We start from the raw sequence: 18,367 nt of genomic DNA on the forward strand, positions 1-18,367 counted from the left end.
AGAGGTCAAAAGGTATGAGGGCAGTTGTTTTGCTTCTCTACAGATGTATCAATAAGCCTTGCAGTGCTAAGATCATTCCAACCTCTGTAACCTGACTAAGATGAATGTCACCTTAGGAAAAATTCAAAATAGACTTTGTTCGATAAAGTAAGAGAGTTAGTCTGTGACCTCAATTTTAATCTTCTTGTCTGGGAAAGCTAGGACAGATATTGTCTGATTTCAGAGGGTGGTAAGAGCACGAGCGATGCTGTCTATATCCAGTTTAGTAAAGCACATGGGGCTAGAATCTAAAGTGTATCCTGAGTTAATAGAGAATAGCTTAGCAGACAACGAAGTCTTGTCTACAAAGCTAAAGATAGAGAGCTTTTTAGTTAGATTCTCCTTTGAGGACTACGAATCTGTAGCATTGTCTTTGTTTACAACACCTGAAAACCCACCAGAGGAGGAAATAGTAGTTTGTTATGTCTTAAGAGGAGAGTCAGGGCTGTTCAGAAAAACGGAGACACCCCCACAAAGTACTGGAAGCAAATCTCGGTTTGCAGAGTGAAGGAGCAAAAAAATATGTACTGCTGTTAGAATGATCTGACAAATTCATTAGAGACAGGCACATCATGAATAAGACTGCTGCTCAGGAATGTATCCATCCTAGAAGATTTCAAGATAGGAAAAATAGCAGTACTGTCCTGTGGCACCTGCCTTCTCCTGCGCAGTTTTAAATATTTGCATTGCCCTTCACCTTAATTTAACTCCAGCTTACCTGACCCAGTTATAACTGATTCTCAGTTTGTCCTAATATTATTGCCCAAGCCTACATTAGGTCTCTGCAAACGTGAGCTTGTGTCTTTCTGTTTTAAAATCTCCTTTTGAATTCAGATTAGGCATGTCTGAAGTAATGTTGTTTTTATTGTTTTTTCTGCAGCTCAGCTCTTGTCATGCTGTCCTCTCAACTCAGTTAGCTGATGCCATGATGTTTCCAATTAGTCAATTTAAAGAAAGAGATTTAAAAGGTATTGTACAGCATTTGTTTAGCTTGAATTGTAATTAATTTTACATTACTAACATGGTACATGCCTCCTGTAGTGATAAACCTGCATTGCAAACACTTGAAGAGACGGTTTATCTACCAATAACACCAGAAAAGGGTTCTGTATATGAATGTGTATGGAATGGGTGCATGTTCTTCTTAGCCCTCCTCCTCCCCCCCCCCCCCCCCTTCCCCCGACTTAAATGTTCCTGGTCTTATGAGCAGACCTTGTTCAGGAGCATCCACGACTCTTGCCCTGCACCACCTAGTTCTCATCTGTCGTTCTCTCTCTCTCTCCTCTGCTTCTTTGTCTCGTTCATGTTTTCTTTTTGCCTATTGCCATGGTTCATTTACTGCCTTTCATATTTTACTGCCACTGATTTCCTGTCTTATCATGCTCATATCAGCTTTGTTTTTATTTGCCACTGGCACTCATTTCTGTTTGTTCTCTTGTTTACCCGTTTTAATCATTTCTGCTTGTTTTCTATTTGCAACTTTCACTCATTTATTGCAGTGTTCTATCTGCCACTATTGTTCCTTTCTGGTCAATTCCTATTTGCACTTTCACTCATTTTGCCTTGTTTCCTATTTGCCACTTTTGCTCTTTTCTCGCTCACCCTTCCTTTTTCTCCCTATTCTAAGGGCTTTTTTTTGCTGTTTTGCCTTCCTGGGAGTTCCTTACCGCTTTTACCACTTTTACCACCTTCCCTGCTCTCCCATTTCCCACCTCCTGAGCACCTCCCAGCCCTGCACACTGCCCGCACCCTCCTTCCCATCTCCAAGGACCTATTTAATGGCAGACGTGGCGCTGGTGCGCCTAGGGCATTCCGAAGGCAAGCCAATCCATGCCCAGCGCCAGGAACCTTGGCCCTCTTCCCCTTCCCCACTGCTACCCTACTGCAACCCTCTGCACTATCAACCTCAGTTGCGGCTCACTGCGCTGCTGCTATGCCGCATCACACAACTCCAAAAGGGCTGTCCACCTGTGCTGTCTGCAAGATCGCCTGAATTTTCTCACATTCAACACACATCACACCGCACCAGCAGCCCCTAACTCCTCAGCATCTCACTCTCACTCCCACACTCACCAACCACACACAATGCTCCTCACGCTCCAGCATACTCCTTAAACCCATTGTCTCACCAAACACACCACAGAGATCTGGGACCTGCTAAATGACCACGCACCAGACTTGTCGTTCCACCCGAAAGCCTGGCTGAACCTTGCATCTGCCCCTGATGACGCAATAGCCATCCCTGTCGGCTACAAGATCGCCAGGCAAAGTCAGACCACACAAGCCTGGCAGCGGTATCATCATCAAAGACTCCATCACTTGCACCATCTCCTTGGACACTCTCCCCAGAAACATGGACTACCTGGCATTCAAGCTCCAGATCACAGCCAACTTCACCCTGAGAGGCATCCTCATCTACAGACAACCACCAGTTTCGCTGACACCATCACAGACCTCATCACTCGCCTCCTGCTCGATTCTCACACCTTCATCATCCTTGGAGACCTGAATTTACAAATGGAAGACTGCACTGACCTGTGCACGACAGCCCTGCTCAAAGTCCTAGGAACTTTGGCCTTTCTCAACATGTGAAAGGACCCCCATACCCAACTGGACACCTCTTAGACCTGATCTTCACCGCCTTAATCATCTCAGTCAACAAGCCCATTCCAGTAACCTTGACTGACTATGCCCTCGTCAAATTCACCATCCCCATCCCACTCCAACACAGAACAACCACTGCCAAGCCAGCCAACCGAGACTGGAATATCATCCCAGAGGAAGACTGGTTGACCGAACTCATGAAACACCAGCCTGAACACAGCAATAACCTACCCACAGCCATCACCAACTTAAACAACTGGATCATCACCTACACTGGACCCCCCCCTAAATACCTAACAAAGCTCATGATCCAGACCACAAACCAGCTGGTATACTGAGGAACTCAGGATGATGAAATGCCACTGCAAACAACTGTACTGCAGATGGAAAATGAGGCAGGATAATGCGGACCCTTCAACTTCTCCCTCAGATGCAACTGCCAGCAGATCCATGCCACCAAATGTTTTGCACTCACTGGCCACATCAACATCAGCTCCAACAGCAGCAAGAAATTTCTTTACCATTGTTAAAGATTTTACCTCCCCAGGAGCCTGCTGCACCAGCATCATCCTCTCACAGTATCCCACACCAAGCCCGCCCAATTATTCTGCAGGAAACTAAACAGCATACACAACAGCTTTGATCCCCCAACAGGACCTGAAAGACCTTGCTTCACCTCTTCCCATCTTATCTAAGGAAACAACAACTACCCTATGGCTCGTCATCTCCACAAACAAAACCCCCTGCACCCTTGAGCCAATCCACTCTGGGACCCCATCAGATCCTTGCCCCCACCACTTGTTCACTAAAGGACTTCAACCCGTCAGCTCAGCACTCACCCCGATCTTGAACGCTCCCACTCTACACCATGTTCCTGGCCGCATAGAAACATGCCATAGTACACCCCTGGTACAGCCTCTCTCAGTGAGGGCGGTAGTGTGCCCCGGTCATTGGCATCCAAGTAGACTCGGTGAAGGAGTCTACTTGCAGTACTAGTGGAGTGGAACTAGGTGTGTGCTAAAGGTGGCGTAGGATTCCAGGGACCAGCCGTCTGCCCCAGGGTCTTCCCCCCTGCCAGCTGCTGAATAGGCACAGTTATCTCGGTTGTTGAGATGGGGATTCCAAAATTTCATAATGGCTGGGTGGAATCTGTTCTAAAATTGTCGGTAAATCTGCCCCTGTTTGCGTTGGGGGGCGCTAGAGAGGGATGCTTAGTTCTGCCGGAAGGCTAAATTTATCTAGGCTTGTGTGTTGACCAACTGTCCCTCCAAGTTATGTATGGCGGTGATTGGTGTATGAGTAGAAGCTGTCTTTAATAGCCAAGCTAGTGTCCTACCAGCCTTGTCCCCTTCTACATGTTTCTTAGCTAGATATCTTATGTATTTGAATGCACATAGTCTGTCAAGTGTCTCCTTGTGGGATAGTCGGATCTGAGCTGATTTGGGCGCTGCCTGTGGGGTAGTTGCCGTTCGTGCCGCCTCATCTCATCCTCCAGACCCTCCAATTCCCTGGTGAGTGTCATACGTGCCCCATATACCGCTTTCATAAATTATCCCCTTATGACCACTTTAAAAGCATCCCGTTCAAAGCCGAGATTGGATGCCATACCTTCATTGTCCAGGAAGTATGTTGTAATTGATTGTGTTAGTGAGTCGTGCAGTGGGGCATCTTTGAGTGCTTCCAATGGAAGACGACAGGTCGGAATGCTGGATCTAATTGGACCCTATGACAACCACATTTGCAGGGGGTTGTGGTCCGATAATGTACAGGGGAGGTATACGGCATGTGCTATTGCTGGTTGGGCCTATGGGGAACAGTATATCAGATTTATTCTAATGTGTAGGTCGTGAATATTAGGAGTACTCACTGTGGGTAGGTTGTAGGCCGTGCCATGCATCTTGCAGGTGTTACATAGCAGCCTGTGTCTGTAGATGTTGTGAGCGCCCTGCATTGGGACACAAGCTGTCCAGTACTATGTCTGGGGTGCAATTAAAGCCTCTCCCCAGTATTTTGGTGCAGAGGGGTCTTGTAATAATGGCAGTGTCAGTGATTGGGACTAAAAACCTGGCTTTTTAACGTGTAGCATTTCCACTATAATCTGAGCTCAGAGGGTAGTAGACAGCACCAGGACACCTTCAGGTAATCCCTGCGCTTTAGAAATATATATATAACATAACATTGCAAGAACTGGGCTTGGCCAGAGTTGGGGCATATATTGAGATCAGTGTTATTGGACGACTGTTTAATATCTCCTCTAGTATTGCGTAGCGCCGATTCAGTTCAGTGCGAGTGTGTTGTACCTCGAGTGATGTTCCTGGTGCCACCCATATCAAAGCCCCTTTGCATAGCCAGAGTATGTGGTCTCCACTATCGTACCCACATCTCTTGCGCATGGAGGCGAGTGTTTGTGTAGATAAATGTGTTTCCTGCAGTAGTGTGATAGTAATTCCTCTCCTCCTTAGGTATTGGTATACTCAATGGTGCTTAGTGCATCCTCCCAGCCCACATACATTTCATGTTTTGAGTGTGATAGGGTTGCTCCATGCATCCATTTACGTACAGTTACTGTGGTGTAAAGGTCTGTGTCCCTCTGCGTTAGCACTGCGCCCACCGTCCACTTGCGAGTGTATATGCCCTGCTTAATATCGGGATGATAGTGTCTGTTCTTAAAAACAGGTGTCATTTTTTGGCACTGATAAAGCATTGCAACTGATAAAATTCCCAAACTCCTGCTCCCAGGCCTTAGCGCAAATGGGCCGCCGGCCATCCACACTTGGCTGCAACACATTTCAACTTAAGCATAAATGAGTAAACATCAGATAACAGTCTATAGCAGTTTCATCTGCCTGCATAAGCTCTTGGTCATGGCCCTGGTGTGATATATAAAAGCGTTCCAGCAGGGGACAGCGTGTCTGCCCTGGGTGGTGTTGCATAGTTACATGAATCTTATAGCAAACCTGTATGTAGCATATCACAGCAGGTGGTCTGCCATCTGGGGTGTTACATCTAGGCCTCCATCTCCCACCACTGCCCGTTGGGAGTACATCAAAGGTGGGTTGTCGACTTCAGACCCGGATGATGTGGTGAAGTGAAGTGCAGCGTGTCTTTCGGCATTCTTCACCGCCTGAGCTCTTTTCTTCGCCGCTTGGGCAATGTTAGGTCCCTGCAGGTGCTGTTTGGTCCGTTGTCCTCGTCGACTTTGTGTTTTCTTTCACCTTTGCGGTACGGAGATCGATTCCCTACTGACGGCTGAGCCGTTTTGTTCTATCTAATCCCACGCGGCCTCCGGGGTGGTGCAGAAGGTAGTTTACCGTCATGTTTAATCCTTAGGGTGGCTGGAAATTGCAAGGCATATTTTATGTTATGTTCTCTCAGGGTTTTCTTTACTGCGTGGAAAGTGGACCTGCATTGTTATATCGCCAGAGTATAGTCTGGGTAGGTGTGGATCGTGGTGTTTTTAATTGTCCATTTGCCTCATGCTCTTGTGACCTGCTGTATGTGGCCCCTGTCGTGGTAGTTAAAGAGTCGTGCCACCCCCAGACATTGTGGGGCTCCTGACAGGGGTGGGGGGGGGGTTCAGGTACACTATGGGCCCCTTCCACTGAGAAGAACTTGGATTGTTTGCCTTGCAAATTTGTGTCAGCAAACCATGTCTCCGAGTATAGTTCCATGCTTTGGCCTTCTGTTCATTCCGGTAAACCCACTATGCGAACATTATTTCTCTGGGATCTACCTTCCTCATCTTCTACTCTGTCTCGTAAGTGTACTCCACTTAATTTTGTTGGATTTTGAGTTGTTCGTCCATCTCCTTTACCATGGGTCTCAGGGCCGCCAGGGTTGATGTCGAGTTCTCCATCTTGTCCTTTAGGCACTTTTGATCTTAACGCAGGAGACCCATCTCGATACAGAGTGACTCTATTTTGGGGCCTATGGTGGATTTAATGTCCAGGATGGCTGCCATGAGTTCTTCAAATAGGTGTGCGTGGTCAAGTGGTGCTTCTGGCTGGTGTCCCGCTGTTTGAGCTGCGTTTGATATTCTGTCTGCGAGTATAGACGTGCCTCCTGTTTGCACCTGTGGTTTCTCCAATTTATTTCTGCCCGTGGTGGGGGTGGAGGCGGTGGCGAGAAGGTGGTTGATCCGGGCTTGTGGAAGCCTGTGGTCTCAGTGTTGAGTACCTAGGTTTAAGCTCCCGATTGATTTGATCTGGTTTAGTTTGTAATGTCCGGCTCAGCTGAAGGGGGGTGATTATACCTCCTCCGGACTGTGAGAGGCGCAGTGTTTTAAAGGTCTTTATTGCTTTGGGGGGGCGCTCCTAGCAGGCCATGGTTCCGGCCTGTGTATACCTGTGCAGGTGCTGTGCATGTGCTATAGCCAGATTGGTATTTCCAGTATTGTTGTCCCTCTGCAAGTGTGGGGAGGGGGGATTCGGTTTCTTGTTGGCTGGCATTGATGTTCCAGTCGAGTGCCTCTTTTTGTGGGCCTCCGTCTCATTCCAAGCCCTTCATGCCCACATATAGTGTGGTGAGGGCAGGGAGGTGCATTTGCTGGTTCCTCACGTTAGGGTACGATCTGATAATTTCCACCCGCTCATTAGTTGCCGCTGCCTCACAGGGTGGAAGAAATAAGGCAACTTCTCCTGGTTGGGGCCCAGGCCTATTCTGGTGTTCTTTCGGGTTTCGTCCGAGGCTGACTGTGATGGGGCTGTATTATCAGCAGCCCACCCCCTGAAGCAGTTGCTTCCCTGTTTACCGTAGGAGCTCCTTTGCATCTCCACGGTAGGAGGGGCCACGTCGTGTGGCCTCAGTCTTCGGTGCGCAGTTCCCCGTCTGCCCAGCAAAGGCGGCCTCTCCGATGCGCGTCCCAGCTCTCAGCGCAACTGTTCTTCCTAGCCAAGCCTCTGTCGGGTCTAGGTGCGGCACCATGGGACTACTCCTTTCATCTCGGTGATTGATGGTCGCAGATCGCTTTTGAAGGGATTCAGGGACTCCAGCACTGGTTATGGGTCCATTACCGGAGCGAGTCTCTACTAGATAGGCTCGGTAGACAGGATTTTGTGGCAGGTCGTGATGGAGTAGTTTAGTGTGCGTCTGCACCGGTTGCCATCTTTTCAGAATTGGGTAGTTTAAGAAATCACCCTTATTTTCTTCCCAAAATTGTGTTTGACTTTCCTGTAAATCAATCTATCACTCTACCCGTAATTTTGAGTATTTCTTTTACCCCAGCAGAAAGAACATTACTTTCATGAGATTTGAGAAGAGTGTTAGTTTTACTTCAAAAGAACCGAAGACTAACATGAATTAACACATTTATTTGTCAGTGATGGACCTCTCCGTATGGAGATGGCGCCTGCTATACAAACCATAGCTAGATGGATATAATAAAGTCAAATGAGGTAGTAGTTGTCCCAAAGCGGTTAATTACTGCACCTCAAATATTAGTACGTTTGTACAATCAAATAATGTGTGAGAATATTGATAGGGCTACTTTCTGTCAAATTGAGGTGCTATACAGGCTCAGTTCACCTACTACCAAAAGTTGCTAGTTACCCATCAGAAATCTAATGTGTATTCACATATGTAAATTAGAACCTTAATCAGCACGCTCATAAATACATGCAATATGCCATAAAGAATCCTTGCTGGGAGTACCAAATGAATAAACCAACAAGTTGAATACAAATTGATGGACTGTTACGTTTATTTATATCTCGAGAAAGGATATCATTGACTTTTTGATGAATTGATGCTAAATGTGAAATTGTGTAGAATTACATCTTTTCTTTTGATTGTTAAATTTAGCCAATACATTATGGCCTATTGCATGTATTTATGAGGGTGCTGAGTAAGGTTCTAATTTGCTTTGCTAGATGGATAGTGTCCTGCTAATTATGCTGTTATCCAACAAGCTGACACACCTTTGCCTTGTAGACCCAATGCACATTCCACACAAGGTAAAGTAGCTACAGCTGCTTGGTCAACAAACTTTCCTCTATCTGGGATCTGTAAGGCTGCTACATGAAAATCAGTCCACACATTCACTAGGTACTACTGTTTAGAGGAGAACACCAAATCTGACTCTGTGGTTGGCAAGCAGCTTTTAAGGTCCTTTTCGATTAAAGCTTGTTTTTTCTCAACCTGTACTCTATTTTAGAAATTTTGCTATAAGTACTGGTATTCTCTATAAGGCTACTTTATTCTACATTTATGACTATCGGAGAGTATCCTGCGATCCAGAAGAAAATGTTACTACTTGTATTTCTACTTCTGCATTGTAGGAATCCTCAATTATGTCATAAGCAACCCACCCTCCACCCCAGGTATCAGTATCTTTGCTTTAATATCTAGAGATGTATACTGTTCCAATCAAAAATAATATGTGCTGTGAGGCAAACTGCCCGGATAGTGCATGCTGGGAGAGAAAAGCTGCTGAGCTCTTACAGAAAACAGTATCCTCTTTTTGACCTGATGCACTTTAACCTGGCAGGCCTTCTTTCTGTTCTGTTTTTTCTCTAATGAAATGGAAGTTTGCACACTTTTTTAACATGGAATGCTAACGTTTTCAGCTAAGTGCTGCAATGTAGTCTTTTTTACTTTTCTTTAAATAGGCTGTTCTAGGGATAAAACTCCGCTAAAGATTCCAATTCAGCTCTATGGAGTGACATATAAATGACTTACTTTGAAATGTCTGCCTCCAATGAAGATTTATTCCTGCAGAACTGGAATTACAAGGTAAGTAACATTTTCTTACTGAACTTCCTGGTCCGCACCATACCAAACTATGTAAATAAAAGAATAAATACCAAGCACGCCTACTGACTCTAGCATACACTCATTTTCAGTGAAATAGCGTACTTGCTGTTATTTTGTTAAATACATATCCAACCCAACTCCTTCATGACATTGGTAAGATTCCTATGTAATTCAGAAGCTGAAGTGTAATGCCTGATATATAACTTTAACTTGATATCCTTCACATGATATGGATATCCTCTACTGTCTTCAATGCAAGAGCTAGCTTTTATATGCATGCATGCTTGCTTGAGGGAGCCTTTTTGAATGCATGCATGCTTGCATTAGCCATCCCTTTTTAGGTTGTGCCCAAGACAGCACATGCGCTATCGGCAAATTTTATGTTTAAAACAAAAAAGCGTAAAACAGGCTTAGAGCCCACCCATTACTTACCATTGGTTGGCTTCGGCATCACTCTTGTTTCCTTGCTTCTTATTGAACACCGCCTCCTGCTCCTCACCTACTTCCTCCTGGGTCTTCAATGTGTGTCCCTACCATGGAGCATGAACCAAGTACAACTTCCTGTCTGCGGCCTGTGTCTTTCCACTGGCTGCAGGCTCCTGCAGGTACTTTTAAAACACTTTTTACATGCACTCTTTAAGAGTGCAAGTGTCTCCAGTCCCTCTGCCTACCGTCCGTGCTCTTTCTACCACACCTCCACCCTCCTCCCGCTCTCCATTGTGTTGCTGCTCACTCGCTCCTCACTAACACCAACCTCATTGTGTTTGTCCCCTCAATCACATCAGTTGATGAGTTGCTGCTTGTAGGACCGGGGGTCACCAGGCCCTATGGGGGTAGCGTAGCGCGAGCAGGTAGGCATCCAAGGGCTTACGTGTAAAGTGACCAAACAGCACACACATCCACTGAGACAGGATACGCACGCAATAATTGACACCACACCAGTAGGTTGAATAAAACCAATCAGTTTTATCTAGATCAACATTGGGATCAAAAGCATTTCATTAGGAATAGATTGGCAGTTCATTAAAACATCAAAACCTGGCATTGAATCAAAGCGCGACACCTGGTGATCCTGGGGAGCGTCAAACACAGCCTTTACGCAAAGCGCTGCACATAGCAATTCATTAGCGCTTCAAACTTGGCATGTAAACATAGCGCTGCACATAGCAATTCAATAGCGCTTCAGATAGGGCCCTCAAGCATAGCGTTGCACTTGGTAAATCAATAGCGCTTCGGATATGGCCCTCAAGCATAGCATTGCACTTAGTAAATCAATAGCGCTTCAGATATGGCCTTTACTTGGAGCACTACCCCGTCATCCAGGAGTATAAGTTAACCTGTGTCTCCCAAAATATCCTGTCCCTCAGGCAATCCTTAGCCCTTCACCGGGCGCGAGTCAAGGGGGGGCCATGAGCCGGCCCAGTCCCCTCTCCGGGGTAGTTGGAGGGCCAAGCGGGCCCAACGATAGAATTCCCCGGGGGAGGGGCGAGTCTAGGGCCTCTCCTCGGCCTGCCGCCCGCCTCCCCCAGGGGTTACCTTGGTCTACGACCCCTCGCGGGTCACTTTCGACGATCCTCGGCTGTGCGGGAGCTCACTTGCTCTAGAGCCTCTCCCGGGTGCTAATACCCAGTGAGGCTGAGGAAAGCTCGGACCTCAGTTTGGGTCTTGGGGGGCTCCCAGGCCATGATGGTTTCAATTTTGGCCTGGAGGGGTTGCACCTTACCCCCGCCCACCAGGTGTCCCAGGTAAACGACAGATCCCTGTCCAATCTGGCACTTGCTGGCCTTGATAGTTAGTCCAGCACGTTGCAGAGCCTGCAGTACCTCCTGGAGGTGCAGCAGATGGTCCTCCCAGGTGCTACTGAAGACAGCTGTGTCATCCAGATATGCCGCTGAGAAGGACTCCAGGCCAGACAGCACCTGGTTCACCAACCGCTGGAAAGTGGCCGGAGCATTCTTGAGCCCGAAGGGCATCACTCTAAACTGGAAGTGGCCCTCGGGGGTGGAGAATGCTGTTTTCTCCCTTGCTCCATCGGCCATGGCAATTTGCCAGTACCCAGACGTCAAATCGATGGTGCTGAGGTACCGGGCTGCTCCCAGCCAGTCCACCAGCTCGTCTGCTTGTGGGATCGGATGAGCGTCTGTCTTCGTGACAGAGTTCAATCCCCTGTAGTCCACACAGAAACGCAGTTCTGGTGTGGTGCCCGGTGGGGCCGCTTTCGGCACCAACACCACCGGACTAGCCCACGGGCTGCTGGAAGGTTCGATCACCCCCAGCTCCAGCATTTTTACCACGTCACTCTGGATGCTGTTCTTCACTCTGTCCGATAGCTGATAAGACTTGTTCTTTACCGGTGGGCTGTCTCCTGTGTCCACATCATGGGTACACAAATGAGTGATTCCAGGCGTGAGGGAGAACAACGAGGCGTACTGCCCCAGCACCTGGCGGCAGTCCCTCTGTTGCTCTGGGGTCAAGGATGGGGAGAGGATCACGCCCTCCACCGATCCATCCTTCTCCTGGGCCGCCAGAAGGTCAGGAAGAGTCTCACTCTCTTCCTCCTCACTCCCATCCGTCACCATGAGGAGAGCCACCTCAGATCGCTCATGGTGCGGCTTCAGGCGGTTGACGTGGAGCACCCGATGGGGCTGACGAGGGGTCTTCAAGTCAACGACATAGGTAGTCTGGCCTTGTCGCTCCACAATTTCGTACGGACCAGTCCACCGGTCCTGGAGGGCGCTAAGCTCCCCGGGCTCCATGACCCACACCTTCTGTCCAGCGTCCAACTCCACCGTCCGAGCGTTGCGGTCATACCACTCCTTCATGACGGCTTGGCTAGCCTCCAGATTATCTGAGGCTGCCTTCCACAGCTTGGCCATCTGGCTGCGGTATGCCAGCATGTAGCTGACAACATCATGGGGAAGCTTCTTGGAAGTCTTCTCCCACCCCTCCTTCACTAGGCTGAGGGGCCCCCTAACGGGATGGCCATAGAGCAGCTCAAAAGGGCTGAACCCGACTCCCTTCTGCGGCACCTCATGGTAGGAGAACAGCAGGCAAGGGAGGAGGAGGTCCCACTTCCGCCTCAAGTCCTCTGGCAGGCTCCGGACCATCCCCTTTAAGGTTTTGTTAAAGCGCTCTACGAGCCCGTTAGTCTGGGGGTGGTAAGGAGTGGAGAACCGATAGGTCACCCCACACTCCTTCCACATGGCCTGCATGTAGGCCGACATGAAATTTGTGCCCCTGTCTGACACCACGACCTTGGGGAATCCCACTCGGGTAAAAATCCCCAACAGGGCCCGCGCCACCACCGGTGCAGTGATGGTCCTCAGAGGAATAGCCTCCGGGTACCGAGTGGCGTGGTCCACTAATACCAAAATGAACCGGTGTCCCGCTGAGGTCGGAGGGTCCAACAGCCCAACAATGTCGATTCCGACCCGCTCAAAAGGGGTCCTGACTACCGGGAGCGGTTCCAAAGGGACCTTCAGTTTAGTCCCAGTCTTGCCACTCGCCTGGCAAGACTTACAGGTCTTACAATAGGTGTCAGAGGCAACTCTCATCCAGGGCCAATAAAAATGTGGGACCAACCGTGCAAAGGTTTTGTCCTGGCCCAGGTGTCCGGCGAAGGGTATCTCATGCGCCAACTCCAACAGGAAGGCCCGGTAGCATTGGGGGACCACTAAGGCCCTCGAAGATCCATGCACCGGAACCTTAGGCTCACTGTAAAGGAGGCCATCCTCCCAATACACGTGATAACCGCCAGTCTCCTGATTGGCCGCTTGGGCTTCGGCCTGTCGCCGCATGCCATCAAGCGTGGGGCACTCCCTCTGCGCCTGACAAAATTCCTCCCGAGTAGGCCCTCCTTCCACATGCCGGTCGGCAAGTCCCCCACGGAACGACATCCACCTCCGTGGACTCCGGGGGTACCTCCGGGGGCTCCCCATCCATCACACGGGGCGTGTCCTCCACCACATTCTCCTCTCCAAAATCGGCGTTGGGTTGGGCCATTATCCCAGGCTCCAACCCGGGTTGAGTTCCATGCCGGGCAGCCATGGACCGCGTGACTACTCAAGTCCATCCTGGTAACCCCAGCATCTCAGTATGGGCTCGAAATTCCACATCTTTCCAGTCGGTGTGCTCTAGATCGTTCCCTAGTAAGCACCCCACAGGCAACGCAGGGCTCACCGCAACTCTCAATAGGCCTTTGACTCCTCCCCACTCAAAGGGAACTTGTGCCACTGGATAGTGACTCACACTGCCGTCAGCCAACACGGCCGGATGGAACTCCTCAGGGATCACCTGCTCAGGGAACACCAGCCGCCTCACTACGGTGGTCATGCTGGCACCTGTGTCCCTCAGAGCCTCCACCTCCTCCCCGTTAACTCTCACCCTCTGCTGGTATTTAGCAGTGTTCGGGGGTAGGGACACCACTGGGACCATCTCTCTATCCCCGAGTGAAACCAGGGTCAGGCCTGTCCACTCCCCTTCCCTATCTAGGGGCAGCTCCACCCCAAGCGCTACACTAGCCACCCCAGGGCTCTTCCCGCCCGTTGGGGCTGGGGGTCTCTTGCGGCACTTAGGATCGCCCTTGTAGTGTCCAATCTCCCCACATTCATAGCACCGCACAATCCTTGGCTGCTGACTCTTGTCAGGGTAAGTGGGCTTTGGGGAATTGGATGGAGGTGAGGTCCCTACTCCTTTCCCAAACTGTCTAGTTTGTGGGCCTCTGGAGAACTCCACCTTTTTATCTCCCCCCTCTTTCCTCTGGGGGAAACCCTGCCCGCCTTTCGGGCTATCTCCCCCGGGGCCCTTGTGAGACACCCGGGTGCTAACCCAAATGTTCGCCTCCTCTGCAAGCTCACGGGGATCAGTCAACTTGCGGTCCACCAGATGTTGGCGCAGCTCCGGAAAGCACTTATCCAAGAGGTGCTCTCTCAAAAACAGATTATACAAGCTCTCGTAATCCTGCACCTCGCTGCCACGCACCCAACCATCTAGAGCCTTACGGGCATAATCAAAAAAATCCGCCCAATTTTGCGTGGACAGCTTATGGCTGCCACGGAACTTCTGCCGGTACATTTCAGGGTTGAGGCCAAATTTCTTAAGTAACGCCTCTTTCATGGGGGCATACCTGACCTGATCCGCCTTTGCTAGGTACAAAAGGGTGTCCCTGACATTGGGAGGTATGTAGCGATACAGGCCACCCCCCCAGTTGCTTTCAGGTACCCCATGGGCTGTCAAGGCCACCTCATACGCCTCCAGCCACTTGGCGATGTCATCCCCCACCGTGTAACTGGCAATCACATCCTTGGGTAGATAACATTATGGCTCCTGATGAGCCTTTGGTACGCTGCCACCATTATCATTACCTGACGCATTCAACTGTAGAGCTCGCAGCTCCAACTCTTTAAGCTGAAGCTCGTGCGCCAGCTTCTTCTCTTCCATCGCTAGTCGTCTATTTTCCCTTTCGTGTTCTAGCTTGGCAAGCTCCCACTTCAACTGCCTCTCCTCCCTCCTGTCCTCATACTCTTCTGGCGACGCACTCCTCCTACACCCTGCACTACTGCTTGCCCCGGAACGTCTCCCTGGTGGCAAGTTTTCAGATACATCAACATTGAGCAGGTCTAGCTCCTCCTGCGCGCTCTCCTCCTGAGGTGCACCCGGCCCCTCCTGTCCCCCATCCCCTCTCCCCTCTGGATGGTCCTCTACCCATGCCCTCAAGGCTGCACGGAGTTCCGGTCCTTTGGCTCTCTGCACCCCCGGCACCCCCATCCCCTGCCCGAATTCTCTCAGCTGCCTTACTGGATACCCCTCAAGGTTGGCTAACTGGAACTCCATTGTGACCGGTGGGGACCCAGACATCAAGGCAAGAAAAATACTAGGATGTGAGTAACAGTGTTGGGCTAACCAGGACTCCACACACTCAGTCTAGACAGTGGGGGTCAATTAATGCAGCAATAAAAGATGCAGAGCTAAAATACACAATAGGCGTCTAATTGCGGCGCCCTCCGTCTCACTGGAGGGTGCTGTATAGTCACAGGTCCTTATCCCACCGCTCGCCAACAATGTAGGACCGGGGGTCACCAGGCCCTATGGGGGTAGCGTGGCGCAAGCAGGTAGGCATCCAAGGGCATACGTGTAAAGTGACCATACAGCACACACATCCACTGAGACAGGAAACGCACGCAATAATTGACACCACACCAGTAGGTTGAATAAAACCAATCAGTTTTATCTAGATCAACATTAGGATCTAGATTGGCAGTTCATTAAAACATCAAAACCTGGCATTGAATCAAAGCGCGACACCTGGTGATCCTGGGGAGCGTCAAACACAGCCTTTACGCAAAGCGCTGCACATAGCAATTCATTAGCGCTTCAAACTTGGCATGTAAACATAGCGCTGCACATAGCAATCCAATAGCGCTTTAAAACATGGCATTTAACATAGCGCTGCACATAGCAACTCCAAAGCGCTTCAGATAGGGCCCTCAAGCATAGCGTTGCACTTGGTAAATCAATAGCGCTTCGGATATGGCCCTCAAGCATAGCGTTGCACTTAGTAAATCAATAGCGCTTCAGATATGGCCTTTACTTGGAGCACTACCCCGTCATCCAGGAGTATAAGTTAACCTGTGTCTCCCAAAATATCCTGTCCCTCAGGCAATCCTTAGCCCTTCACCGGGCGCGAGTCAAGGGGGGGCCATGAGCCGGCCCAGTCCCCTCTCCGGGGTAGTTGGAGGGCCAAGCGGGCCCAACGATAGAATTCCCCGGTGGAGGGGCGAGTCTAGGGCCTCTCCTCGGCCTGCCGCCCGCCTCCCCCAGGGGTTACCTTGGTCTACGACCCCTCGCGAGTCACTTTCGACGATCCTCGGCTGTGCGGGGTCTCACTTGCTCTAGAGCCTCTCCCGCCAGCCGCGCGCACCGCCCGGCGGTGTCCGGGCCGAAGGCTGCCTGTGGTTCAGGGAATTCTTCCGCCGGAGGTCAGGGCCCAGCGCACCCGCAGCCGCCGATGACAGCGCGGCCTGCGGGGGCGCGGCCCACTCGGTGAATAGCAAAGCGGCGGGGGCGGCGTTTGGCAGTCTGCCCCGGTCAGGTGGTGTAGGCCTCGGCTTCAGAGGCTCGCGCCCGCAGCTGCCAATGACAGCGCGGCCTGCGGGGGTGCGGCCCACTCGACAAATAGTACAGCGGCGGGGGCGGCGTTTGGCAGTCCGCCCCCGTCAGGTGATGCAGGCCTCGGCTTCAGGCCTACGCGGCCTCGATCGAATGGCTCGGCCTCACGAGGCCTTCCCGGGGATTCTGGCGGCCCTCTCCTTGCGGAGGGCCGCGTCGCGAGGTCGGCGGCAACAGCGACGGGGCCCCGGTCTTCCCCGCGGGCCCCGGAGATAACGGGGATCGTCGCCCTGGCCCCGGGCCGCAGCGGTGAGTGATTCCTGTCAGGCACCCCAGCGGGGGTGGTACAAATTAAGGGCGGTTCCACTGCTCGGGGGGTGGCGATGTGTTCGACGCCTAGCGCCCCCTTTTTCCCTCAGAGGCACCCCAACTCAGGGCAGGTAGGCTGGGAGGCGGCAGGCCACACGCCAGTGGCAGAACAAGCTGGGGAGGGGACCCAGGTTAAGTCAGTGGCACAGCGCAGGTACCTGGTCGATCCCCCAGCAGTTCTGTGGTAAGTTTCTGTGGTAGCTTTCTGGTGTAAGTTTCTGTGGTAAGTTTCGGTGTTAAGTTTCGGTGGTAAGTTTGAAGGTCCTTGTGGCGCTTGTTGGTTCTGGCGCCCTTAGTAGGTTTGTTCCTTGGGGGGGGGGGGGGGTAAGATGAGTTGGTGACTGGAGGGAGGTCTCAGTCAGGCTTGGTAGGTTGTCCCTGGGTTCCCCTCCCGCTGGGCCAGATCAGTGGGCTGGTTCAGGATCCCTCACTCAACTTAAAAGGCAGCACCTAAGCCCTGTCACTTTCAGTGGCATAGGTCCCTGACTAGGCCCTAACGCCTAAAACTCCTGCGTAGGTTCCCCCAGGTCTGCGTCGCCCCAACTGACTAAAAATGTTCCCTCCTTTCCTTAAGTATCCCTAGGTCAGGTGACCACCCTCTAAGGCGGCAAAAGTAAACACCACCCTTCTTCTAGAAGGTTCCAGGAGCTTCCCCACTCTAGCTACTGGACAAAAAGGCGGGCTGGTGTCGCAACAATGTTGTAGGGTCCCAGCCAGCTCCTGGTAACTAGGGTGCTACTAAAAAGGCCACTCCGCAGTAGCAGGGGCCTGTGGCAGCCATATTGGGGGAAGAGAGCACCTGCACCTTAACACTGATTAGCAATGGAAAGGCACTCGGAGACCTAAGGCCAACGAAAAAGAGGGTGGAAAAAATTAGGCAAGGGCAAAAATACAGGGAAAGACCACCCTAGGGCTGACAGGTCTTACACTGCTCATATCTCCCTCGTGTTACCTGCCCCCTGCCCTCCCACACTCTGTTGCTGCTCCTTCTCTCCTCCACACCTCCTTCATGTTGCTTGCCACCAGCCCTCCTGCCGATGTCTGTCGTGTTGCTGCCCCCCCACACGGTTCCCCCTCCAAACCTCCCTTCCATCTGCCACAAAATGTGGGGGCTGCTGTGTAACATGGCATACAACTAAACTCTATTGCGGCAGAGGAGCCCCCCTGCTCCACTCAAAACAGAAGCGAACATAATAAACAACATGCCGCCCTTCCCAGCTTTGCATCTCTGTCTACTGCACAACAAGGCTACTCTACAAAAACAACAACGCTCACCAAATCGCCCTCAACCACAGTCTCCACTACCTATACACTCAGACCCATCAAAATGCCTTCTTAGCCTGCTGGACGAGGAACACAATACAGAAAAGCTACACTATTGCTATCCTCATACAGCGAATACCAGCACTTGGAGAGGAGTTGGCTTAACGGCTAGGGCGTTCGACCTCAATTCTGGGGGAGCTGGATTCGTGTCTCGGCAATGATGCTGCACATCCTG

At 50.9% G+C, this 18,367-nt stretch overlaps 1 protein-coding gene across 2 annotated transcripts in view; it reads left to right on the forward strand.

The window, feature by feature from the left end:
• Positions 1 to 18,367, forward strand: part of APPL1 (adaptor protein, phosphotyrosine interacting with PH domain and leucine zipper 1) — a 251,911-nt gene that overhangs the window by 55,528 nt on the left and 178,016 nt on the right. For both annotated transcript variants that reach the window (XM_085624666.1, XM_085624667.1), the window contains exon 5: positions 920 to 1,007. In XM_085624666.1, the coding sequence (XP_085480792.1) occupies positions 920 to 1,007 (88 nt within the window). The remainder of the gene's footprint in view (positions 1 to 919; positions 1,008 to 18,367) is intronic.

This window comes from Triturus cristatus, chromosome 9 (assembly GCF_964204655.1).
Source record: "Triturus cristatus chromosome 9, aTriCri1.1, whole genome shotgun sequence".
Taxonomy (NCBI): Eukaryota; Metazoa; Chordata; class Amphibia; order Caudata; family Salamandridae; genus Triturus; species Triturus cristatus.